Source organism: Amborella trichopoda, chromosome 12, assembly GCF_054954075.1.
Source record: "Amborella trichopoda isolate Santa Cruz 75 chromosome 12, AtrichopodaSantaCruz75HAP2 v2.0, whole genome shotgun sequence".
NCBI classification, from domain to species: domain Eukaryota; kingdom Viridiplantae; phylum Streptophyta; class Magnoliopsida; order Amborellales; family Amborellaceae; genus Amborella; species Amborella trichopoda.
The window spans coordinates 9,379,421-9,406,353 of record NC_142347.1 but is presented as its reverse complement, the minus strand read 5'-3'; the positions used below and the strand labels follow the sequence as shown (position 1 = coordinate 9,406,353).

General features: G+C 36.5%; 1 protein-coding gene across 1 annotated transcript; it reads left to right on the top strand.

Annotated features, from left to right (window-relative positions):
• The first annotated feature begins 917 nt into the window (after positions 1–917).
• LOC18445572 (uncharacterized) lies at positions 918–3,025 on the top strand. Its single transcript, XM_006855709.3, has 3 exons — positions 918–1,343; positions 1,593–1,722; positions 1,808–3,025. The coding sequence occupies exons 1-3, from the start codon at positions 1,208–1,210 to the stop codon at positions 2,643–2,645; spliced, it is 1,104 nt and encodes a 367-aa protein (XP_006855771.1). The 5' UTR covers positions 918–1,207; the 3' UTR covers positions 2,646–3,025.
• The last annotated feature ends 23,908 nt before the right edge of the window (positions 3,026–26,933 follow it).

The following is a 26,933-nucleotide window of genomic DNA, read 5'->3' as shown; positions in this document are numbered from 1 at the left end:
GTGGACCTAAGTGTGGGCCCAAGTTGGAACTTTTAGCCTACAACCTAGGGCTAAAGACCTAGACCTAACTAAGACTGGGACTTAATTAGGTTTAGATTCAAACCTTACTAGATCGGTGCTCGGACCCAAGTTAACCTAAATTCAAACCTTACTAGGCTAGACTCAGACGTTTCTAGACCTATACTTGAACTTGGTTAGACCTAGACTTGGATCTAGATTTGGACTTGAGCACAACCTATACTCGAACCTAGATGGTTGAAGACTTACGTAGACTGGGCTAGACCTAAACTTGAACTTGATTGGACCAAGACTCTCGAGCCTACCTTAGTCTTGAACTTGAAACTAGCTCAAAGCAAGGTACTCAAAAACTGTTTGAAAACAATTTGACCTATGAGTATGGGTTGGCGGGTGTGGTCAAGGTTGCCTAACTAAGGAAAAAGCTAAAAACTCGGGTAGGTTTGATGGGTTCCGATGTAAGGCTTAGTTATAGTTCTAAAGTGAGAGATTGAGCTTTACTATTGTGGGTTTATTTTGGGGTACGGAATTCCGTAGAGGGGTACTCGTTTCCTTGTTCATTAAATTACTCTTGTTCATCGAATTTTACCATGGTTGTAAGTATGTCATTGACTAGACTCAAAATTTTGAAAAAAATTTATCGAACTTTAATATCCAGTTGGACATCTAATGCCTAATAGTGATTGTGACTTTCGATACAATTCCTAAAAACAAAGAACGCGGCCCGAGAGCTTTAGAAATCACCACACGGTAAATACAATTATGGGAACATATTTCCATCTGTGCATTGACAAGGAAAGGATGCCAAACACGTGTGTGGCGGCTTGGTTCACACTGTAGAGCGAGAAGCTTGAGAGAGAAAGAGGAAGAGAGAGAGAGAGTGGGGTGGGGCTAGCTTCACATGAATGCAAAATAGATTCTAGTTCAAGAAAGACAAGGAGAAAAACCCGGGCCTCGTATACCAGGGTTTTTTCCAATGGCCCCCGTCTTTACGACTCCCTCCCCTTCACTGAATTAATTAAACAAAATCAACACTCATGGACTTGCCTGTTCCACTCTCCTTTTCTCTTATAAACTCCATTTTCCCCATCTCATTTTCAATTCAACCCCCTCTGTCTCTCTCTCTCTAGAAATTAAGAGCCCTCAGGCACCATTTTCTCTGCACCTGTATCCCTTGAGCAGGAAGGAAGGCATGGGTAGAGCTCCCTGCTGTGATAAAGCCAACGTGAAGAAAGGGCCATGGTCTCCTGAGGAAGACGCCAAGCTCAAAGCCTTTATAGAGCAGCATGGCACAGGAGGCAACTGGATCGCCCTCCCTCAAAAGATAGGTCTGCTTTCTATCTCTTCTCTCTTCTCTCTCCTCTCTCCTCTCTCACACACAACTCTTATTAATCTCTCTCTACTCTCCCTCCCTCTCTCTCTCTCTCTCTCTCTCTCTCTCTCTACACAAACACGCCCACCCAGGCTCTCACTTTATCTCTTAAACTCTTTATCAAGTTTATCTCGCTTCGAGGAAACAGGCACGCCCACGCTCCTCTCTCGCTCTAAAAATTTCTTCTTATGATTCTCCTGAATAGGCCTCAAGAGATGCGGAAAAAGTTGCAGGCTCAGATGGTTGAATTACCTCAGACCCAATATAAAACATGGCGGTTTTTCTGAAGAGGAAGATGACATCATCTGCAGCCTCTACATAAGCATAGGAAGCAGGTGGAACAAATGATCTCTCTCTTTCTCTCTCCTCTCTCTCTCTATTTCCACTGGGTCTAATTGGTCATTGAAATTACATGCACAGGTGGTCTATAATAGCAGCTCAATTGCCAGGACGAACTGATAATGATATAAAGAACTATTGGAACACAAGACTGAAGAAGAAGCTTTTAGGTAAGAGAAAGGAACAACAACAACAAGCTCGAAGACTCTCAGCAATGGCTGAAACCAACCCACAGGCTCAAAGAGTGACCAGAGAAAGCGTCTCGACATTCCTGTCTTCTTCGACAAACATAAGCACCCCTTATTCTCTCTCTAGCCTTCCAGGAACTGATTCTCTCTCTACCATTACAAAACCAGGGAGCCATATGTCCATAAATTATATTGCACAAGGAGATGCATCATTCAATGATCATGCTTCTATCCGAAAACTACTGATAAAGCTTGGAGGAAAATTCTCAGATGACATATATCAGAGCCCCACCATCGATGCACCAACACCCAATTTGAGTGCGGCATTGGATGAGAGAGAAAACCCAATGAGCAGTTTTTCTTCATCAACCTCCATAGCTCATACTTGTGGTACTCCTGATCAATTGAACTACCAACCATCGGTTTTTTCTCACTACTATGCGGACCACGCAACTCTCAATTTATCGAACAGTTCGTTGCGTTATCCAATCGAAATGGCGACCGAGAATCTCTACTCGAAAACAGAACAACAGATGGATGCATGGGATTATCTGTATGGATCAAATATTTACATGAGTGGTAACAATGACAGTGGGAGCAATGGAGATGATAACAATGTTAGAGAGAGTAATAGTACCATGTGGAGTGATTTTGGTTCTTGCACCTCTTCATATTTATTTGATGAAGGCTACCAGGGTGTGCTAGAGTCCAAGTATCAGGCTTCTACGTAAGGGGACGAGAGAGAATGGAAGGTGTAAATGAAGGTTGTATATTGTAGGAGAATTGGTGGAGTGGGATTTTTTTTGTTTTTTGGGTTGAGTTTAGTGTTAGGAGTCGAACTTGAGATATAATACTGCTAAACGTTAGCTTCTAACCACTCAAGCCGTAGCCCGATTCGTAATTGGTGGAGTGGGATTCGCAGGACTCGAAACAATAACCCAATCTCTGATTGGTTTGTTTGATCTATCTATCTGATCACCTACTCTTTCTCTCTCCATCTCTCTCTCTCATGTTTAGCTTAAATATAAATCTGATGGACTGGTCTACATTGGGTTTCTTCTCTGAGGTTTGGATTTCTTGGGTTCCAATAAAACGTTTTTTTGGCATAAGATATGTTTGATGTCTCTCTTCTTTCTCTTTTGTTTCTTTGGACTCATTTCCTTTAATGATGTTTCTTGGACTCTAAAAGGTCAAAAATAGGTTTCCTTTACTACAAAATTTAGGGATGATTTGTTGTGAAGCAGCCATTGTTGAATGGAAACTTTTGGCATTTGAGACGCCTATATGATTCCTCAAAATTTATGAAGGCCTTTGACTGATGTGCTCAAAAAGCCTGTTAAAACGACCATTTTCACACTTGAAATTATGAAATTGAACGAAGTGCTGATGGGCCTGATGTGTTCTTCCATTTGCCTTTTCCCAGAAGAGATTATCCCACAATGATGTCAGGACCTTTTTCCACATGCAAGGTACGTGGCTTTCTAATACATGGGTCCATCACTCTTGCTCATATTCTCCACTCTTGTCCCCTCTAATCTAATGGGAAAGAGGCCAAAGCGTGAAAAGGTGCTTTCCCAATTTGGTTGCACCTTCCTCAATTCTAGCTCTAGCACTAATACTAGCATAAAAAAAGTATATACTAGCCATGTTTTTTTTTGTTCTAATTATTTGGGAATAACTCTATCAACGATCATACCTTCAATCAGATCATAAGTAAGAAAGAATAGTGCATGAAGTTCATTGGATTTTCTTTTGGGCTAAGACATGCACAATGTGTTGTCCTTACCTACATGGTTTGTATTCCCATGCATGAGGTGAGGAGGGAGATGTTAGATATCCATTTGTTTTAATCTCTTAGGCTCAACCTAAAGTTTCCTATTAATATTTTTCTTTTTGAATCAAATGTTAGAGAAAAATCCTCATAGCCTTGTTGGACCAATTTAGCTCAGTTTGAGATAATGAAAACAGGGAAAAAAAATTTGCTAAATGAAGTACTCAGTATTCTCAATTTCGACTTAGGATGTGCCAATCTTTTTATCTCTTGGGATTGCTATATTCTTTACGTGAAAATGGCTCGTCACTCTTCTAGAAATTAATGGAAGATGACCTAGATTTACCTCTTTTTTACCTCCTTTGTTGGGAAAAGAGTCAATCTTCATATAGTGTACTACCATCCATAAATGATGTTTTCTTTGAACATGGCTCACTAGCTTTAAATCCTCTTTTCTGGGTAGTGTAAGTCCCCCTATCCAGGTTTTCTACTCTGTATCTGGCCATCTGGGTGGCAATTACTTGGAATTTAGTTGATGGAAAAACCCAGTTAATGAAAATCACCTTGCGTACAAAACACTACCAGATGATATATTCATTGATCTATTCAACTTTAGCCATTCATAAACTTATCTTTTGGTAAGTCCTTTGATGAGCTTTTACTTTTTACATACTTTTAATCTAAATTACTTTAGCTCACCATGCTTTGCATATTTTAGTTTGGGCATTCCTATTTCAAATGCATTGTTATGCATCAATTAATCATCTGAGTCAAGATATGTAGAGAACCTCAACAGCAGAGAATATATTGAAATTTTTTTTTTTATATTATACCCTTATTTACTTCAAAAACTGGACCAACCTGCTCCTTCAATAATAGGCCTATTGTTTCATTTAAAGAAAACACTTTTATTCCCGATCAAAGTTTCTATGTAAGATATTGAACATTCAAATGGCCAATGTATTGTTAACATTTTCGATTGCAATTATCAAGGATGAGATATACAAAGGTTTAAAGTTTTTCCTTAATAAGAAAGGGGCTGGGTCATGGAGGTAGCATGCCCATACCTCGATATCACATTGTGGTTTCTAATCCTATTCACACCACTATTGATACCTAAAAAAAAGCTAACTCCCTAATCTAAATGAAAATACGGGTAGGGCCTTATCTTCTCCATTGAATTACCAAAGCAAAAAAAAAAGCATTTCGTTAATGTATCAAACCACATCGAAAAAACTAGATAAAACAACTTCGGTTTGATTCTCATGTTATTCTGATACATCATTAACTAATATTTTGGAAATGACAGTCACGATATCTTTTATCAGAAAGCATAGAATAATACCGAGAGTTGATAAATAACATGGTGAAAGGTGTCATAGATGCACTACACTTTTTCTTCTCCTAATCACATCATGCGGCCTTGGCTCACAAGCGTAGTCAATTTAGAGCACAAGTTCACCCACCAACCACACCATCACCACATTAGTGCACTCACGCAAAAGCATACACACAAAAGGACCCATGGGTTCAAAGTGTTGGAGCCCAACTTTATTCAACTCTTTACAATTATAAGGTATACTGCCACTGATGCCCAACAAAGGTCTGGACTTTGGCGAGCAAGAGTGGTACCCCGTTCCGCCAATGTGGCACACGTGCACCATAAGCACCATGGTACAGCTACATGCTTAAGCCCACTGGATCAAGGGAGATTCTAAGGCTCTCTCCCTTAAGCAGCACCCATGCACCAACCTAAGGGTTTGACAAGCTTCCCCCACCATAAGAACCTGACATCGTCTTCTTAGTTTGAGCTAGGCACTCTTGGACCTGACCCTCGTACTCCCATAAAGTTGTGTCTCTTTCCCAGTTAGCCTCCTTGGGCGGTAGGCCCTTCCCACTTCATCATAAATTCAACCCTTTTGTTTTTCTTCTCTACCTCAGCACTCGTCCATCTAAGGCTCAATCTCATGTATGAACTGTGTCTTCACATTTGGGGTTGTTCATACTTCTTGAACCCTTGCATCATCCTTAATAGAAAAAGAATTTAAAATAGTAAAATACATATTACAAGATAGGAAAGAGATGTTGTTCTTACTTTTTGAGAAGAGAATGTAACAAAATAGGAAAGTATATATTGCATGTAACAACATAGGAAAGTGTATATTGTACTATTGTATTATCATTACATATACAATGAAAGAACCACCATAAGAGTTTTGTAGGGCACAACTATTTTCTCAAAGAGTTCCTCTCTCCCTAAAATTGCTTTATGGTATCAGAGCAATCATCGATCCCAATCTCGACCTCTATGTTAGTTATTCCTCTCTAAAATTGAAGGTGCGTCTCTCTCTCTTGGATTTTTTTCGTCTTTTTTTTTTTCGCCTTCATCGATAGTATGCACGCGTCCATCCATTTTTTGCAAAGTTAAATTGGTCTTGTTTGCAAAATTTTGCAAACAAAATTGTCTTGTTTACAAACCAAATCTGGTCTTGCAAACCAAATTCGTCTGCTTCTTCTCTTGTATCTAAAATATTCGTCTAAGTCTCATTACACCGTTTACATTTCTGTTATTCGATACATCTTCTTATAAACAATTTTTTCAACCTCTTTACATCTTTTTATTTTTACATCTTCCGTCCAATTCTCTCTCTCACTTAGCATCTTCATCTCACGTCTTTTATGGATCTATATTAAAACCCACTATATTATTTTTATTTTTATTGTTTTCTTTTTTTCTTTTATCACTCATAACCATATCATCCGATCCTCTTATGCCTAGCCCAATCTAACATATAGCACTCTCTTTTATATACCTAATCTCCCCACCAACAAAAAATAAGAAAAAGAAAAAGGAAAAAAAACAGAAAATTCTCTAAATCTACTCTCTCATATACTGTCATCAAATACCTCTTCACCCTCATTAAACAAATATCCCTATCCCTCAACACTTAAGATAGGAAACTTTGTGTCTAGTAAGTTGACACATAATAACTATCTATTATGGGAAACTCAAATGCTTTCTCTCATTGAAAGTCAGGAATTTTTTGGATTCATTAATGGTGATTGCCCTACACTAAGTCAAAAGATTTTCTCTCCTGATGATAAGAGTGAACTCGAAAACCCAAACTACAAATCATGGTTAAAGTACGATCAGCTTCTTAAAGCTTAGGTCACAAGGACATTATCAAAAGAGTGTCTTAACCTTGTTGTTGGCATCAAGACTTCTAAAGAAGTTTGGAGACTCTTGTAGAATGCCTATATAGGTAATTCTCAAGCTAGGGAGTTCCAATTTACCCGACAACTCCAACTCTGCAAGAAAGGGAATTCAACCCTATTAGAATACATATGCAAATTCAAGAGTATTTGTGATAATTTAGTTGCTATTGGCAAACCTGTACCAGATGAAAACAAGGTATTTTGGCTTCTCAATGTACTTGGTCCAAAATATGAGAGTTTTGCTACCACTATGCTTAAGCCTCTGATTCCTTCATAATATGAAATTATACCACTTTTTCAAAGCCATGAGAATAGAAATAAGCCTAATGTCTCTGAAGAACACTCATATCCAAATCAGAATATGGCCCTTGCTGGACAACAGAGAAATTTTGACCTAATATAGGTATTAGAAATTACAGAGGTAGAGGCATAAACGTTAAGTGGTCAACAAGTTTTTAATTCTCGAGGGCGTAGATTTTCTCAAACATGTCAAAACAACAATGGCGGATGTGGTGTGTCTCGGAGAAACCAAAAAACATGGTGGCACATCTATGCAACATACGAATCAAAGGTTTCAACAAGGTTCATAGATACAACAATCAACTCAGACACCTCAGGAAAAGCGTTAAATTTGAGGAAAATTTGGACTACTGCAGTAAGTGCTAGCACCAATTCAAGCATATGTACCAAGAAAAAAACATTCCTCAAGCTCTTGCTGCAATGATTATTGGAAATTCCCAAGACTTGGAATGGTTCACAGATACTGGTGCCTCAAGTCATATGACATGAGACCCAGGTAAACTGAAAAATGTTCACCCTTAGAGTGGTAGAAATACAACCATGATTGGTAATGGTGAGCAATTAACTATTTCATATATTGGTGATACAAAATATTGATGTTGGGTCTGGAAAATTTAATATTTCTAATCTTCTTTTGGTGTCAGAGATGAAAAAGAATTTACTATTTGTTAGCTAGTTTAAAAAATATTTTCCTTGAAATTTAAAAAAGATTTTCCTTGTAATTTTGAGTTCTCGTCAAATGGTTTTCGGATTAAGGAACGGAGCACAGGGACAACTCTAGCCCGTGGGTGGACTTTATGCAATAAAGGATGTGAATGAAGCTTTATTTTCTAATCGAAATAAGAGAACATCAAAAAATTTGTGGCATTAGAGACTCGAACATCCTCAAAATAAAGCAGTCCGTTACTTAAAATCTAAATAGATGATTAATGTTGATGTATGGAATAACACACATTTTGTTTGTGCTAGTTATCAAATGGGAAAAAGTTGTAAACTCCCTTTTAATACTATTGAAAAGACCTCTAAAGAACCCCTTTTTAAGATTCATTCAGATTTTTGGGGTCCTTCTCTAGTTTTATCTAATCAGAGTTATCATTTTTATGTGGTGTTTGTGGATGATTACACTCGTTTTTCTTGGATTTATCGTTTGAAAAAAAAATCTATTTTTCTCTGCATTTGTGAATTTCATCGTATGGTTGAAGGAGATTTGATAAACGAATTTGAATTTTTCAATGTGATTGAAGTGATGAGTTTGTTACGAAAGAATTCATTTGCTCATCTTACTGAGAAGAGAATTGTAAAAAGATATCATGTGTAGGAACCACTCATGAATAAAATAGAATCGATGAAAGGAAACATAGAAATATTATAGAATTGGGTCTTACAATGATGTTTCATGCAGGAATTCCTAAATAATTTTGGATTGAAGCATTTCATACCGTAGTCTTAGTAATAAACAGGATTCCCTCGACGAGTTTACAAATGGATTCACTATAGTCTTTGTCGTTTTGCTGCATACTTGACTATTCTTCACTTCGAGTTTTGGTTGTCAGTGTTTTCGTACCTTTGAGTCTATATGTTGCAAATAAATTTTGTCCTCGTTTTCTTCCATGTATAAATTTGGGTTAGAGTGGTCAGCATAAGGGTTACAGATGTTTTCATCCACCGACAAGGCGAGTCTATATCTTTAGACATGTTGTATTTGATGAAATATATATCCTTATGCTAACCCCAATTCTTTTTTATATAGTTCTCATGTTCAAGGGGAGTTGTCCACCTATGCAGAATGGTCAGAAAGTTATGAGTCTGATAAATAGACTCCTTTGTCTTCGGGTTCGTCATCTCCACATAAACCACCCATATGAGATACACTAAATGTATTTGGTCCCTCAAGTCCTGCTTTTCCTATCACTACTGATAGCTCTCCAACTTCTCTTATAGAGGAAGAAGTCACCACTGCAACACCAATTCAAGATGTCCAGGATGATGTAATACAAAATCATGATGATGAAAATATTGCCACTGAAGAAACCAACCAATCTAATTCTTTACCAGTCTCTGAGCATTTTCGTCATCACATGGTCACCAGATCTCAAGATGATACTTAAAGACCTCGAATTCTCCCTTCTATGGCAGCAATCTCAATTGCGCTTACTTTTGAGGCTTTCCTTTTTTAACCTAAAACCATTAAGTCAACCTTGGGCTATCCAGGTTGGCATCATATGATGGAAGAGGAAATTGAAGCCCTGCATGATAACTCAATTAGGGAGCTAATTCCATGTCTTCCAAGTATGAGTATTGTTGCTTCTCATTGGGTCTATAAGACTAAATTAAAGTCTGATGGTAATCTAGAGAGACTTAAGGCCAAATTAGGTGCTAAATGATAAAATCAGGTTGCTGGAATTGATTTCTCTGAAACATTCAGCCCTGTTATTAAGTTCGCTATTATTCGGAACAACTTATTGGATTTATGAGCTCAAAATATTCAAATCATGTCTGCAATTTCAAAGATCTTTATATGGTCTCAAGCAAACACCACGGGCTTGGTTTGATCAATTTAGTGGCTATTTATTATCATTGGGGTTTTATTATAGCATAACTGATTCATCTCTATTTTTTTCTTGCACTACTCAAGGTACTATTCTCCTTCTCTTTTATGTTGATGATATTATTGCTGCTAGTGATAATTCAGATATTTTAGATTGGTTCATTTCCCAACTTGGAAGGGAGTTTGCAATGAAAGATCTTGGACCTCTTTACTACTTTCTTGGCATAGAGGTTTCTTATTTTTCAAGTGGGAATTTTCTCTCACAAAGCAAATATGCCCGGGATCTTCTTGATCATGCTCAGATGCTCGGTGCCAAACCTATTTCAACACTAATGGTAATGAAGAAAATATTTATGAGAATTTTGAAGTATTTCTTGATCCATCTCTTTATTGGAGCATTGTTGGTGCCCTCCAATACATAACTATAACATGGCTAGACCTTTCTCATAGTGTTAATACAATTTGTCAATTTATGAAAGCCCCTATAATTGCACATTTTCAGGTAGTTAAGAGGATTCTTCATTTTCTCAATGGTACATAATCACGTGATATAAGAATCTCATCTGCTAGTTCCCTTGAGTAATATGTCTTCTCTAATACAGACTAGGTTGGATGTCCACCCACTCGTCGTTCAACCACTGGTTTCTGAACCTATCTTAGTTTTAACTAAATATCTTGGAGTGCTAAGAAACAGTTGACTGTCGCTTGTTCTAGTGCTGAAGCGAAATACCGCTCTATGGCATCCACTGCTGTAGAGTTGACATGGTTTTCTTTTATGATTCCGGATATTGGGTTACATCTTTCTCAACCACCAACACTTTTTTATAACCATATTAGTGCTATCTACATAACAATTAATATTGTTTTGAATGCTTGGATAAAACATATTGATTTAGACTATCATTTTGTACATGAATAGGTTTCTCTTGGATTACTTATCACTCGTTTTGTTTCCTCTCGCAGTCAAATAGCTGATATCTTCACCAAGCCTTTCCTACAGGATGTTTTTCGAGATCTTTGCTTCAAAATCGAGCTTCAAATACCTCCCCAACTGATTTTGAGGAATAGAAACAAAATGCAAAATAGTAAAATACATATTACAAGATATGAAAGAGATATTGCTCTTACCTATAATGTAATAAGATAGGAAATTGTATATTGCATGTAACAAGATAGGAAAATTTATATTACACTATTGTATTACCATTATATATATAATGAAAGAACCACCACAAGAGTTTTGTCAAGCACAATTATTTTCTCAAAGAGTGCCTCTCTCTCTCTCTCTAAAATTGCTTCAATCCTCATCACAATGATAGGGCTTCAAGAAGCTCACATAGAACATCAGATGCACCTTGATCTCGTCAGGGTGTGCCAATCGATAAGTCAACTTTGCTATCCGATGGGTTACTTTGAAGGGATCATCATGCCTCTAATTCCTGCCAGAGTGTACCGACTTGGTGCTAGTCTTCTTTTAACAGGGAGTGTGTTTGAGCATCACCCAGTTCCACCTTAAACTCAAGGTGTCATCGAACTGCGTCTGGGTACTACTTCATTCATCAAGGCCTTGGCGTACTGTGCACACTTCCCGGTCACACCCTGCCCACATCATCATTAGCCCTCTGAGATTTAAATTTGAATTTAGCCATCTTCTCAGCCCAAGCCTGCTATGGATTTCACAGTCCAGTGCATTGCCTTGTTGTATGCAAACCTTGGCCTATGCCCTTGTCCATTGTCTTACACCATCACTGTGTCTTGCACAAGCTCTGTATCATGCGGCATCTCCACGCCATGTACCACCTTTGTACCTTATCTGCTGCTGCCAAAGCAATTGAACAATTGACCAACAATTCAAACTTATCGGGCCTTATGTTCATAGAAAAGAAACTAATAATTAGAAAATTCTATGAAGGAAAAGGAAATAGCAATGTAGTTTTATCCACATAGAAATGTGACGCGGGAAAGAGATAGAAAATAAAAAGAACTAGAGAAAATGTGAGAGAATATGCCCTTTGTCTAGGTTCAAAAAGAAAATCTATTCACAAGACCCAAAAAACAATTCTTCTACCCTATCTTTCCTTTTCAAATACTCATTTGTAATAGAAACCCTAATGACTATTAACTTGCCTCATTAGGAATCCTAATCACTATTAAATCTCAATCTTTATCTTCACAAAAATTAAAATTTTAATTGTAATCGTCATTATATTACAACCAAAAGAGACATGATTAGTTTAAGGAAATAGAATAATAAAGTAAAACATCAAATAAACTAAGTTTTGATCTCCAAAAAAGATAAAAACCTTATATATGTCAATATCCTAGGGTTGATAGAAGCATGCAACCTCACTACGTTCATGGGATTGTTGAGAGGCCATTTCAATATTTCAACAGTTAGTGGTAGAGTCTCACAATTTGCGTAGGTAATTTTTTCACTTCAACGAGCCTTACCTATTATGCAATTTATAGTGGAACTTTGGGATATCAAACATAATTTTAATTTCTCTTTCAAGCTCTTTTAACAATGTATTCCATTCAAAGAAATTTTCTATCAAAATCAATTGCTTAATAGAGCTTAAAATGAAAATTGGGGAGGTCAACCTTGATATTGGAATGTCGCAGTTGATCATATGTAATAGTTCATGACCCAAAATCAGCTTACTACATATGGAATTATTCCCTAGTGTCAATCATGCAGCTCAATGTATATCTTATCAAAGATGTTTACTAGATCTACAGGATTACATGCACACTCTTCTTGAATATCAATATTTTTTAATCATTCCAACTCCTGATTATTTATTTATAAGTACTTGAATTTCACCAATCACATCCTCAAAATTCACTATTTCAGACTCCAAAATCTCCCATGACTTGGTTTTTGCTCTTTTTGAGTTGGTAGTCCATAATGTCCATGATTTGTGGTAGTATATCCAGTTGCAAGAGCAGACTATTTGGGGCATTATGATAGATAGATTTTCTGAAACTTGAAAACAATTTAATAGAATGAAAAGATGGAAAATAAATAAAACAAATCAAGGGAAATGTGAGAAAATATAACTTCTCTTTATGTCTAGAAGGGATTCCACCTTAGAGATACAACTTTCACAAGATCCAAAAATCAATTATTTTTCTCTCCTTATGTACTCTATCCAAAATTCACATATTTATAAAAAAACCCACAAAAACCCCGTCTTTCCCCATGGCCTGCAGTGTGTCATAGAGTTCGAGAATTTTTTTTTTTTTTAATTTTTTGAGTATGGTCAATGACACAATCGTAACCACCCTATTTGAATTATGACGAACAAGAGTGATTATGACCTCCTTGTATCAAAAATAAATGGTTTTTTTATAAACTTTTCCTCAAGTCACAGTGACATCAATAAAAGCTAAGAACAAATTGTCTTCCGACTAGATGTTCACCAAATTATTATTGAGGACTAGCAGCCTACTTTATCTTGTACAAGGAGTTAGTACAAAATGTCAAAACATGTTGTATCAAAGTATATTACTTTTTTATTCATTCGATTCTAAAATAAACTTCTCTTTTTCATTACTCTCTCACTCTCTCTCCCCAATTACAAGCATTCAACTTTATTAAAATATCTTAGAGGCTGCCCCAATCTTCCTTGTTCAATAAATTAAAGAGTGAGCTGGGACTATGGTGGTAGTACCGCCGAATCTTATGATTAGTCTCCCATTCCATTCTCAACAAAGGGTAACGGTCTCTATCCCCATTGATTAATCTTTTTTTTTTTTTCGAGAATAAGGCTGGGTCGTGATGGTAGTATCACCTGAGCCTTAGTTGAAAAGTACGGCATTCATTTTCACCAACACCTTTAAAAATTTGACTCTTTCGAAAAACGAGTAGAGGCCCGTAATTCTCAAAAAAACTAAAAAAAAATAAAAAATAAAAAATATAAAAAATTAAGCTCATGAAAGGTCACCAAAGTTTACTAGTCAAGGAAATGCTAAGCTATATGCCAAACCGGCATCTTGACTTAAATCTTGCAAAAGAAATTTTATATTAATTACGAAAGGTGAAATTTTCACTTTAATTACAGAAGGGGAAATCTAAGGAGATGTCTCCTTTAGTTAGCTCTTTGGACCTCTTTTCTAAAACCTGGTATGATTTCTTGAATGGAGAAATGAAGATAATAATCACTATCGTCGTCATTATTTTCCATGATTATGTTTTGCTTGGCCAACTGAGATTTCGACGAAAGGCTTACGAAATCGATAGCAAGTGGTACATAATGACCACTATTGAAAAGTCATTCATTGAAACTGATGCTCCAACCATTTATCCGGCGTGCAATACACAATGACAAAGTTTATATAGAGCCTAGGCTCTAAACAATCAATTCAGAGCCTCGGCTCTAAACAAACCGCACCCATGATAAAATATTTTTATAAGCATTATTTTAGTTACTAGAGAGAAATGGAACCTCTAAGATTAATTTTTACTGTTGACTGGTTGTTGAGAGAGATAAAAAGAGTGCATATGTCAAAATGCAAAATAGACTAAATAAGATAAACCAAGAGTAAGATATATATATATATATATATATCATCATCATAACTTTTTTCTAATTAATTGGAGTTGGCTACACGAATCCTTGTCCGCCACTTTGCTCTATTAAAGACCATACCCTCATAGAGGCTATAAGTCCCCATATCTTTTCGGACTACTTCCAACCACGTCTTTTTGGGTCTACCCCTTGCCTTTTTTAATCCATCCACTTGTACTAACTCATACATCCTAACAGCTATTAATTGGGTTAGCGCCACATATGGCCAGCCCACCTAAGTCTACTATCTCTCATTTTATCACCTATTCGTGTCACACCTAAATTTTCCTGAATAGATTCATTTCAAATTCTATACCTCCTTGTCTTACCACTCATCCATCTCAACGTCCTTATCTCTGCTACACTCCTTCTATGGGTATATTGTTTTTTGTTTGCCCAACACTCCAACCCATAGCGCCAAGGTGTTTTCACAATTGTCCTATAGAACTTGCCCTACAATTTCATTGGTATGCGACAATCATATAAAATTTCAATTGCACATATTCAGTTCACCCACCAATATTTTCCTCAATCTCTTCATTTTCCCAGATTTATTGATCCAAGATATTGAAAGTGCAGTCGTTTTTATACTTCTTGACTGTCGATCTTAACTACTTCCTCGTCTCTACTCCTATTTATTGCTAAATTTGCTTTCCATATACTTTGTCTTTACATCCCTACAAAGTTTTAACTTTGTATTGATGTCATTTCAGATTTCATCGATCAAAACTATGTCTTCTATGAATAACATACACCATGGTACCTCTTCCTGTAGGTTCCTAGTTAGGTCATCTATAATTAAGACAAATACGTACGGACTCAAATACGTACGGACTCAATGCTCGTCTCTCCACTAGCTGTTTGTACATTAGTTAGCGCTCCATCGTATATATCTCTCACCAAGTTGATGTAGTGTCTAGAGACGCCTTTCGTTCCCAACACCCGCAAAACCAAATCTCGATGACCCACTGAAAAAGGTAGTTTCGGTATTAGGCAACTATCAAATTTATCACTTTGATCTTGAGATGTATGATTATGTAAAATAGAAAAGAAAGCATTTTAAGTCCTACAAGTATGAATCTTGTGACGAATTATCATGACCATCCATTTTAAAGATTTTTAGGTGTTTATAAATAGGCTCAATTTAAATCTTTTTCAGATCGTTAAAATTTCATATTTAAGTGTGGAAGTAGATTTCAAAACATTTTGGGGTGTCCAACACTGATCCTGCAATAATTGTGAAATTTATTTCCTCCCCTAATTAGAAAATTAATGCCCAAAAAATAGTGCAATTCAAGAGGATTGATAAACACATTAAACTCTAAAAAATGTCTTAAAAATGCATAGGTCAAATAGCATGTTACAATATGTATTATTTTTAAGACATGAAATCTTTTTTTTTTTTTTTATCATATCTATATATCTTAAACTTGAGATGATCAATTAGAGAGTTTCCAAACATTAAAGGAGACCTCTTTTATGGTGGAATTTTAGATGTGTTTGACTATATATATATACATATAAAGCTAGGGTCCTATCGAGCATTTGTGAATCCTACAACACATATTGAAGCATCTGATTATTTTTTATCTTTTTTTCTCTTTTTTCTTTTTATGAATCTTAATCTTTTGATGCACCTCTCTCCAAATTTCAAGTTAGCAATATTAATAAAAAAAGTAAAAACAAATTAATATGCATCATCTGTATCGGCTCTCCAGATCCTGAAAAATTGAATCTGAATCATTAAGCTATAACCAATCCCACAGGACAGAAGTTTCCTATTTGTATATCTAAGTTGGGGAACAAAATAATGTATCTGGATTGCTTGCTGGTTATTCATGAGTAACATGAGATTACAAAATGATGGAATATGCCATTAGAAGATGGTTGCACCCCATAAAATGGCAGAAGCAAGAAACCAATTCTGTGCTCCTTTTTTGACACCTTCACACTCAAGAAATCCGCGTGATTGAAGGGCGACAAAAGCCAGACGACGCCCCAACAGTTCCACAACCCTTCTTTCTTTATTCAAACATCCCCGTCATTAGTATAAACAAAAAAATTTCATGCTTTCAAAAGAGAGAAAGCATACTGTCTGTTTATTCCCTCGGGCAAAATCCAATCGACAGGTATTTTCAAGTTTCAAATTTTGGAACCATATGCTACACTCAGATAATTTTTTTTTTTTTTCCAAATTGCATTATCTGTGTACTTGAAAAAAACCCTCAAGATTGAATAGAAACAGTTTAATTCTTTAACTGTGAGATCTAAGTGTTAGAAAACACAAAATTTAAATTCTGCCTTTTGAATATAATCATCTAGTGTTTTTTAGAAAGCTTAGATGCAAGTATTTCCCAAGTTAATCGGTCTTCTGCTCGAAGGAGTAAATCTACAATATGCTCCCATGAGAGCATGATATACGGCCAAAGAAGAGAGAGAAAGTATCCTTTTCAATTGGTTTCCACACTTCTTTTTCTATAAAATTACAAATGAAAGTGAGAGGAATTACATAGGGAAGATATCCCTATTATTTGTTCCCACACATCCTTTTTATATTAACTTCGACATGAGAGAAAGTAGAGAGAGAAATACATATCCCTTTAGAGAGAGAAAATACATATCCATTTGAATAACTCTAGACAGCGACGGTCACTTGAGAGAAGAGGAGCCTGTCAACCCGGCTGGCACCCCAACCCAAAGGTTTTGTTTTTTCTTGCTTTTTGCATTATTTTAGAAGAATAGGGGCTTACTCTCTTCCAACATTGTTTTGAGGAATATATAGTCTTCTATTCGTCGTTTGCTACTAGTGATTTTGTTAAATTTTACATACTTCATTGTTTATTGTATACACTTGTTTCGTGGAGTAGAAGGAACCCTAATTATGATATAACCAGACATTATCCCTCTTGCTTTTTCTCAAAAAATAAAAAATAATAATTGCGTGTTGACAACATTGCTCACAAAGGGAGACGAATTCTAAGTCTATGATTTTTCAAAGGGTTAGTCCCCACAAAGGTGGTGTTTAATTGTTGTTTGGGCGTTATATGTTGGATGGGAATAAGAATATGATAGATTGACTTGGATTAAAGGTTTTGAAAGGTTTGGTTGGAAAATTAAATTATCTTTGTTAACTTTGTTATATTAATTAAGGACGGATGGCGCTGCAGCCTTATCAAAAAAGGTAAAGCCTTGTCTTACGACTCACTGAAAATTGCAGTTTCTGGCATCGGAAAACATTCAAATCGACCACCTCTATCTTAACTATTATGAATGTGAAAAAAAATTAGGATTTCAAGTCATAAAAATAGTGTATATTATATCACATTATGTAGACCATCTATTTTTCCATAAATATAAGTGTTCAAAGATCCGCAAGATCTGTACCATTTTTTGAGCTTTAAATTTTATAGTCCAAGCAGGAAATTGATTTTAGAGTCATTATGGAGATTTCTGATGCCTGAAGCACTTTCCAAATGAGGATTAAAAGTGAGGCTATAGTTTGTTTACATAAAACCTAGGACTCATAGAAACTTGTTCCATTAAGAAGTGAGTGTTATAATGAGAGCACTTGAGAAATGGGCATGGGTTGGGTAGTAGGTGCAGGAGGCATGCACCAAAGTCTCTCACCCCATTTGTCAACGGTGCTCAAAGTAGCCATCTATGGCCTTGTCGGTTCCCACTCTTGAAAATTGACTTCCTTTGAGAATTGGCCTCCTACTTCTTTTGTCACTTTATGGAGAATAGGTGAATTGGAGGAAAATTTATAGGTATACATTGATCTCAGTGATGGAAGAACCCAAGAATCATTAAGGGGAAAATTCTATGATGTGATGAAGGGAAACACTTCTTTAATATTAATAGAAAGGACGCACTTTATTTAAGGTCTAGGCTTTATGAAAATAAAATAAAACCTTATCTCAAATCTTCGTCCTAAAAGCACTTTGGGCATCTCAAATCTTTAAAATGGCTCTAAAATTAATTTCTAGCACTGATTATGAAATTTAAAATTAAATAAATGGATTAGATCTTGCAGGTCTACGAATTCTTATTTTTATCATGAAATTGATGGTTTAGATGAGTTGTTAGAATATAAATAATTTTAGGGCTTGGAATCCTAATTTTCATTGACAACTAGGCTGAGGTGATTTGTTTGAAGGTTTTCCGATGCCAGAGCTGCAATTTTTTCAACGAGTTCTAAGTTGAGGCGTGGGCCCTATCAAAATATTTTCCCAATGTAAATTTAATTAATTATACTAAAATTGATGTACAACCAGTAAGATGTACAAATTATACATAGAACTCGGTACTAAAAAAGAAAAAATCAAACAATCCAGAATCACCCCATCTCTTTTCTACCTCTCCAACATAATTTCAACTCATCTAGAAGAGGCTTCATTCTCCAATGGTCACTTAGCTTACCCATGCACCAACTGAAAACATTAGTTAGATCCCCTCTAGCAAAATCTTTCAAATGTTCGAACCAGTATTTTGAAAATTGGCTCGAACTTATTAAATGATTTGATATGACAGGTTATCTAGATAATAATTTCAGTATAAATCGCTGAGCTCATTAGCCAATCAGTTTGTTCCCAATGGATTGTACTGAACAAGTGTGATGCACATCCAACTATTCATCATTCATCATATAATTAAAAGCCAAATAATCTCATGATTCCATGACAGCATACTATCCATTTACTCTCTTGAGTAGAACCTGACATTCGAGTAATTTTACGGCCCCAAATTTAGAGGATGTAGTCTCTTCAAACCATTTGGCTACCATCAATAAAAGATATTTCCAAATTACAAAGATATTTCCAAATTACAATCTTTATGCACTTGAAAAAATATAATATTTCAAGATTAAACAAGGATTCTGCTAATTTTTATGGGCGAGATTTAAAAAACTCAAGTTTCACATTTTTCTTTTAAAATAATCATCTAGTAATTCTTAGTCAATTCTCAAAACTTGAGGTTGAAAAAATCACCCCAAGTAGGATTCTAAGAGAGGGAAAAGGTGTACAATATGTTTCCGCGAGAGCATAGTACACATACTATAGTGTCTTTAATCCTTTGATGATATTAGTTGAATTTCATTTAACTATTAAAGAGAAATATTTTGAATTACATTCAATTATTAAAGAAATAATTTTCTGTGAGGCTTTTAAGACCCAAATACGTTTTCAAAACTATGTTAATCCGTTTCATTTAACTATTAAAGAGAAATATTTTGAATTGCGTTCAATTATTAAAGAAATAGTTTTTTGTAAAATGCACTATATCTGAAACTTAAAATCTTTTTATTTTTCATAGCCATGCATCTTGATGTCGAGATGATCAATCAAAAAGTTTTTCAACATTAAAACTACCTTTTCCAATTGATGTTTGAAGGGCATCCGTAGTTCTACATTATAAGGTTGCATCTTTATATAAACTTTTTCCTTCATTTAGAGCTCCAAAAATGATGTACATCTATGACCTTTGAAGAATTGAAATCAACTGTACGAAAAAGTAACACAATGAAACAATGAAGCATTTGAAGTTTCATAAAATTCACTTTTTGTTTCATAGTTTTTGAAATGATAGACCTATAGAGTTTGGACACAAAATCCATTTGGGAGAGAGATTTTTGGAAGTGGACACAATGCATGATATTCGCCACCTAGACATTACCCATTATTAAAATGATTATTAAAATTGTTTTTCTTGATAGGAGACAAGGTTTTGTCCGTGGTTGTCAACATTGTTGATGTTCGAGAACAATGGGCCCTGCCCATTTCAAGGATTCTAATTTTTATTTTACTCAACTTATACATTTTAATTTTAGTTTTAACGTTTATTTTTAGAGTTTAAAAGTTTTTGAAGAACTTTAGGCTTTTTTATATAGGGTGCGGTTTCTATAAGGATGCAATTTTATACAATCCAATTAAGATGCACTTTAAAATTTTATCATAACATGTAATTTTGTTATTAAAAATTCTTGGTATTATCTTAAAATCTATTTTCATACCTAATTAGAAAATTTTAAATTCCAAAAATGGTTAAAATCAAGTAGATCTATAAATATATGAAAAATCTTAAAAATTGACGGTCTAGATAATGTGTTGCAAGATGCACCATTTCTAGGACTCAAAAGCTTTTTTTTTTTTCATATTCATGCATCTCAATGTCGAGATGATCGATTAGAGAGTTTATTCAACATTAAAACAACATTTTCGATAGATTTTTGAGGTGCATCTGTGATTCTACATTTTATGGTTGCAACCTTGTATAAATTGTTCCCTTTATATATATATATATATAACACTCACTGATTATTATTAACAAGTGCTATTTACGGGTACTTTTCACCTATATTTTTCATAGCTTACTACTCATAGGGTTATTTCTAGAATTTTTAATATTATTTAAGAGTATTAGACTTTATGTCTAAGTTAGGACATGGGTGTAGGAGTAAGCATAAGGCTAGGTGCTAAAAGTGATAGGGGCACTGCAACGTAATGTCTTGAGTGCCATTTCTGTCATGGGTAGGGGACCCCTTCCTTATTGAACTACCCAAACATAAGTTAGGACATGGGTGGTTGGCAGATTCTTATTTTTATGGATAATTAATATCCTTTGAACATTATTTAAGAGGTGTGTGGGAGCCCCAGGAGGTTGGCACAAAATGTTTTATTGAAATTGACTACAAAAGAGAGTTTAAGCTTTGAACCTTAGTTTGGGTGAGGATTAAACTTTAGGATTTCTCCAATTTTGTATACACTAGGCTTGTTTTCTTTATGTTTTTACTGTTCTTCAAATTTCTCTGCATTAATTTGGTATCAAAATTGAGGTTGCCAAGAAACTATGGCCTAGTCTAAGGTCTGCTGATTTTGGGCCATGATCTACCAAATTAGCATAGAACTCATTAACTTCAGCACTTTTTTCATTGATTCTCTATTTAGGGATTGTAATTTCTAAAAATATATAGTGAATTATTCTCTAGTAGGAGTATGATCCAACTTGAACTGTAGGGCATTGCTAATGCCTTAGACTCACATGAGTTTTGACTGGTTATGACTCAATACAATGTCCAAAACCTGTAGTCATGGGCATCGTGTAAGTACAACCGATAAGCGTTTCTATGTGGGGTTATCCCTAAATGAAGTGGGAGATGTGCTCAGGACAGTTGGCCAAGGGACATGGATTTGACCCTTTTGTGATGGATGGCTAGAGATTACAGGGGCCTAAATTCTCATCATTACCATCACATAACATGTATACTAGATAGCCATTCAGGAAGAGACCCTTTGGATAAGGGTGTGTGACGTACACATGTGCAAAGAAATGAGTCCCTACAATACTGGAAATGTTTTGAAGGACCCATTGAGCATATTGTTGAAATGGGCCCTGGATTAGTCCTCAAGGAGGGACCAGTGATCCATGGTCTAGGATCATATCATCTCCACTTATTGGTTGACTTCGATGGTCCAATCATGAACCCCTACAATGGGTTGTGGGTCATAGGATTTGTTGGGTCAGTTTGAGAAGGTGCAGTGAGATGCGGTCTCTAGAGATGATGAAGTCCTCAGTATATTTATCGTAATTCTAACTCTATGGATCCAATTCACAATAAATCTTCTTTATGTTAAAATAAGTTTTAATTATTTCATAGATTATTAAAATGAATTTTTAGACCTCTCTAGATATTTTATTTTATTGAAAAATGATTTTTATATAAAAAAAATCAATTTTCTGAATTTATTTTAATTAGAGAGAAAAATAAAATATTTGGAGGTTTTGTAAAATTTGTTCTAATTTATAAAAATTGATATTAATATATTGGGGGGCCCAATGGGGTTTAATGGGCCCACCAGTGTGTGGGGCGTGGGCCCACTTGGACACCACACGGGTGGTACGCCCCATCCCATGCAACTTTCCTTATTATGTTATGTGCCTTCTAAGGCATGCGATGATTTAAAGTTTTTGAAAACTTTAAGTGTAGAGATTTGAATTGAATCAATATAGGAAAGTGTCAGGTATTAAATATTATGATTCAATACTTCTCTACACAAAATATTTGATGGGAATAGAGTTATGGAATAAGGTTCCACATCATTCCTTTTAAGCGTGATGGCTTATTTAAACAATGAATGGTTGAGATCACTTTACCACATAGGTCTCCATGATCAAAGGTCAAAGATTAAACCTCATAATGATGGAAAAACCCTAATCCTAGAAACCCTAGCATCTTGTCTATATATACTAGCTATGGTGTTCTATCATCTCTCTCTCTCACACACACACACACAGAGCAACCAAAGGGGGCACAACCCACTCAAACCTTCTCTCTCTTTTTTCTCTCATCCATGTTAGAGTTTAGAAAAGAGTTAACTATAAGGGGTGGCACACCTAAGCCACAAAAGCCCTAGTCCTATGTCCTTGCCTATGTGTTGAGCCTTGGTAAAAGAAATCCCATGTAATGCTCTCTAAGGGTTTTTCCTAAGCTTATCAAATTATGAGGTGTTCTTCAACCAAGATGTCGTATGCCATTGGTGGAAAAGACCTGGTTTGAGGTGTATGAAGTCCTTGGGAGTAACCTGAGTCAAAGTACACATTGTTTCATATTCTGTGTTTTTGTTGCTTCTATTGCTTTCTTATGTAATTTTCAGTTCTACATGATGAATGCAATTTTCTTTTAATGGCATACAAGTAAGAGGTCTTGGCTATTTCATAGTGTCAAACTTGTATTTGGATACATGTAAGTGATGCATGTGGCAACACGTATAAAAAGAGTAGAAACATTTAAATTGGTATTGACTTGCCAGGTCACATAGTTTATATTTCGTTGATATCAGAGCGAGGCTTATTTGCTGGCATTTTATTTTATTTTTTATTATTATTACTGTAATTTGATTCAAGAGTCATGACTGCAAAGAGTTTTATGGCCGATTTCTTGAAATTGGAAATATTCGGTGGAAATTATTACGTGCCTTGGAAGTATAAAGTGGGATATGTCCTCTATGATGAAAATCTCTATAATACACTTACTCAAGATACTCTAAGGGGGAATGCCTCCCAATCTACAAGAGATGATCATTCTCAAAGGGAGTGGAAGAACACGCTCGCTAAGCATATATTGCTTGTTTCAATGCAGGAATCTTATGCATCGGAATATGAGAGTTTGAAGACTGCCAAAGCAACATAAAAGAATCTAGAGGAGGAGTTTGTCGATCCATCTTTGATCAAGCAAACCCTTGCTATAAAGAAGTACCTTAATCTAAAGATAGCAGAAGGAGCAAAGTTGCTGTTATACGTCATTTTTGATGTACTTATAATCCCAAGTCACCTAAAGAGAGAGCCAGTAACAACCTGGTCCGGTTGGTACCCAAGGCACCGTCAGACCATGGTAACACTGTAAAATAAGATTAAGGCTTGGAAACCTTGAAAAACATACTAGAACGGCGTAAAAAGGTATGAAAAGGGTAGTTTGGGATACTCGAAGGACGCTCATAAAGTTTCGTTGAATTTCGATAAGTTTTGATAAGATCAGAACAAAACTTGATTCTCAAGTCCAGTTCCGATCATGCTGAAAAGGGATCTTATAACTACAACCCTACTTTCGGGGTTTTTAAAATAGTACCAAACCACAACCATTAGATCTATAATGTCGAAAAACCCCCAAGGACCAAATTTGGCTCAATGGGACCTTCCATGACCATTTTGGGCCCAAATTACCACAAAAGGGTGGTTTTACACTATTGTGTGCGGCCTCGATTAACCAGTTTCCATTCATGGGATTTTTGTTTTCACCTCTCAAGATGATTTTCAAATATTGGTAACTTGTTCTTGTTAAGTTGAAACACCCTCAAGTTCGGACACAAGGTAGGTCTCGACGATCGGTCGTTTTGACATATGGCACGCATCGTGATGTGGCCCGAGACAGGAGAATTACTAAAGAGAAGATGAGTCTAAAAGCATGAAATTAGAATTTTAAAAGAATATATATCGTACTTCGTTGAGCCATAACTTGAGATCCAGGTGTCAGATCGTTAAAAATACGGGTTTGTTGTGACTGCATCGCAAAGGGGTACAATATGATAAAATTTTTGTAATTAATTGAGGGCTGGATAGCATGAATTTTAAGGTTGAAAATGGCGGTATTTTCAGGTCACCGGAATCCCATTTTTCCACGACTTTCCAAATTTGGAATGTGCTCAAATGGAGATCAAATCAGACAATTTGATGCAGAATTATCATGACAATGTCCTCTTTCAATCGTGATCAAAATGAAGACTTAGAACATCATGGATCGTACTGCATTGGTGGTCGAAGTTTATGTATTTGGCCGGATTTTTACCCCCTAGGAAAAATCCGTTTCAAGACAATCAAAAGGCATCAATATGTTTGTGATGGATCAAGAATCGAGTCTACGATGATTGATCGCCCAAGTCACCATTGCAAAGGTCCAAAAAAGCTCCTGAAGTCTAGCAATGGCAAGAGGCCCCTCAAGGAGGGATGGTTTTACCATTTGCTCCCAAGATCAAAGGGTATTTTGGTCAGTATGCCCAAAAACGAGCTTTTATTTTAACTCATTTAATACATAATTTTAGCAATTTGGCTTAGTTTTGATCATTCCACCCATGTTTGGGGGTTGTTCTATATAAACAAGCTTAGGTTAATTGTAAACAGGCTGGATCATTCGTGAATGAAATTGAGGCACTAGCTTGTGTCCACTTGGCTGTGCTTCTAACTCTTGAATCCAGTGGTGAGGAGAGAGAAAACTTTTAAAGAGATAAAACTACCCCTAGCCCATACACCTTAGCCTACATCGTAGTCCCTGCATCCCAGTCTAGGCCCTATACCACCCTAATCCATACACCTTAGCCTACCCCATGGTCCATACACACTAACCTTAACTCATGGCTAACCACTCTCTCTCTCTCTCTCGCGTGCAAACAAAGGGCAAGGCGGCGTTCCTAGGCTAGGTCACACCTTAGGTCCACTCTCTCTCCTCTCTTTCTTCTCTTTCCTCTTTCTTTCTCTCTCAGCATCATCATTCCCGCGTAGTAACCCGGAGCCACAGCAAACCTGCGCCCCATCTCTTGTCCCTTTCTCCCATCTTTCTCTATGCTCTTTTCTCTTTTATTGTGAATGGAGCCGCAGCACCCCCGACCGTATCTCTCTCTCTCTCTCTCTCTCTCACACACACATTCTCATGTGTGTATTAAGTCCCGAAGCCACAGCACCTATGACCCCTTCTCTCTCTCATTCTCGTGTGCACATTAAGTCTTAGAGCCGCAACACTTGTGGCCCCGTCTCTCCCTGAGCTCTTCTCTTCCCTTACTCATAGTAACCCAGAGCCACAACACACTTGCGGCCCCGTTATTCTCTCCTCTCCTTTGCTTTGTGCACGATCGCAACAAACTTGCGACGCCATTCTTCTCTCCTCTTTCTCTTCTCTCCTTTGTTTTGTGTGTGACCGCAGCAAACTTGCAGCCCCGTTATTCTCTCCTCTATCTCTTGTCTCCTTTGCTTTGTGTGTGACAACAGCAAACCTATAGCCCCATTATTCTCTCCTCTTTCTATTCTCTCCTTTGCTTTGAGTGTGACCACAACAAATCCGCGACCCCGTTCTTTCTCTCCTTTGCTACGACCCATTTCATATTGAGCCACGACAACGCGCAACCAAAACTTCTTGTAAATCCATTCTTTCTTACTGCCCTCATTACCACTCCCATTTTTCTTGTGCACACACTTTTGTCTGCGTCTTTACATGGATACAATTCTTCCCTTCATTTTTCTTAATTCTTTCTTGTATACCGATAGTATCCCACTATCCATCAGACGCTTGACTCGATACCCCTCAGAGCCGTCTTAAGAATTTTAACACTCAGATCGCCACTCTAACTTCCTCTCCATACAGTTACGTCGAGCTGCGAGAGATATATATACTCTCTCCTCCACTCACTCGGGTGGAGTAATCCTAAGTTGGTAGTTGAGGAGAGAGTTTCAATTCCTTAGTCGCTCTGATTGCCAAGTTTCGTAGCATTTGTGCGAATAAAAGGATTTCTATTATCACTTCTCCTTTCCTCCTTCTTTGCCAGCCAACCCCAACCTGAGTGAACCATTATAGAGGAGTGCCTTTGAAGTCACATTGCAAGTTTCAAAACAAAAGAACAAGATGACATGTTGAAGTTTGAGGAGAGTTTATGTTCAAACCTCGCTGGCAGATAGTCGGAGGGATAAGTAACTATTTTAAGAGGGTAATTGCCCAGGCGTATCCCTGAACCCTCAAACGACAAGGTAGGCACTTAAACGTACCCTTTTCGACAAATCTCTCTCGTTGTTGGTTCTTATTCGCATAAAAAAGAGTACACACATATGCATAAAACGCTAACGCGCGTGGACCCTTTGATGTTGTTTGAGAGAGGGTTTTGTCTCACCAAGAAAACTAGGCCCCGACCAATTGGCGACTCCACTAGGGACACGCCACCCTATAGTTGGTTCAAACTGTCCTCAAACAAGCATCTCATTTCCTTCTTTCCCTAAGATTGCAATGGAGTTCTGTCACTCCACCTTCGTCCAAGTTGGGGATTTCATCATCCCCATATTTGTGACCTCACCCATGAGA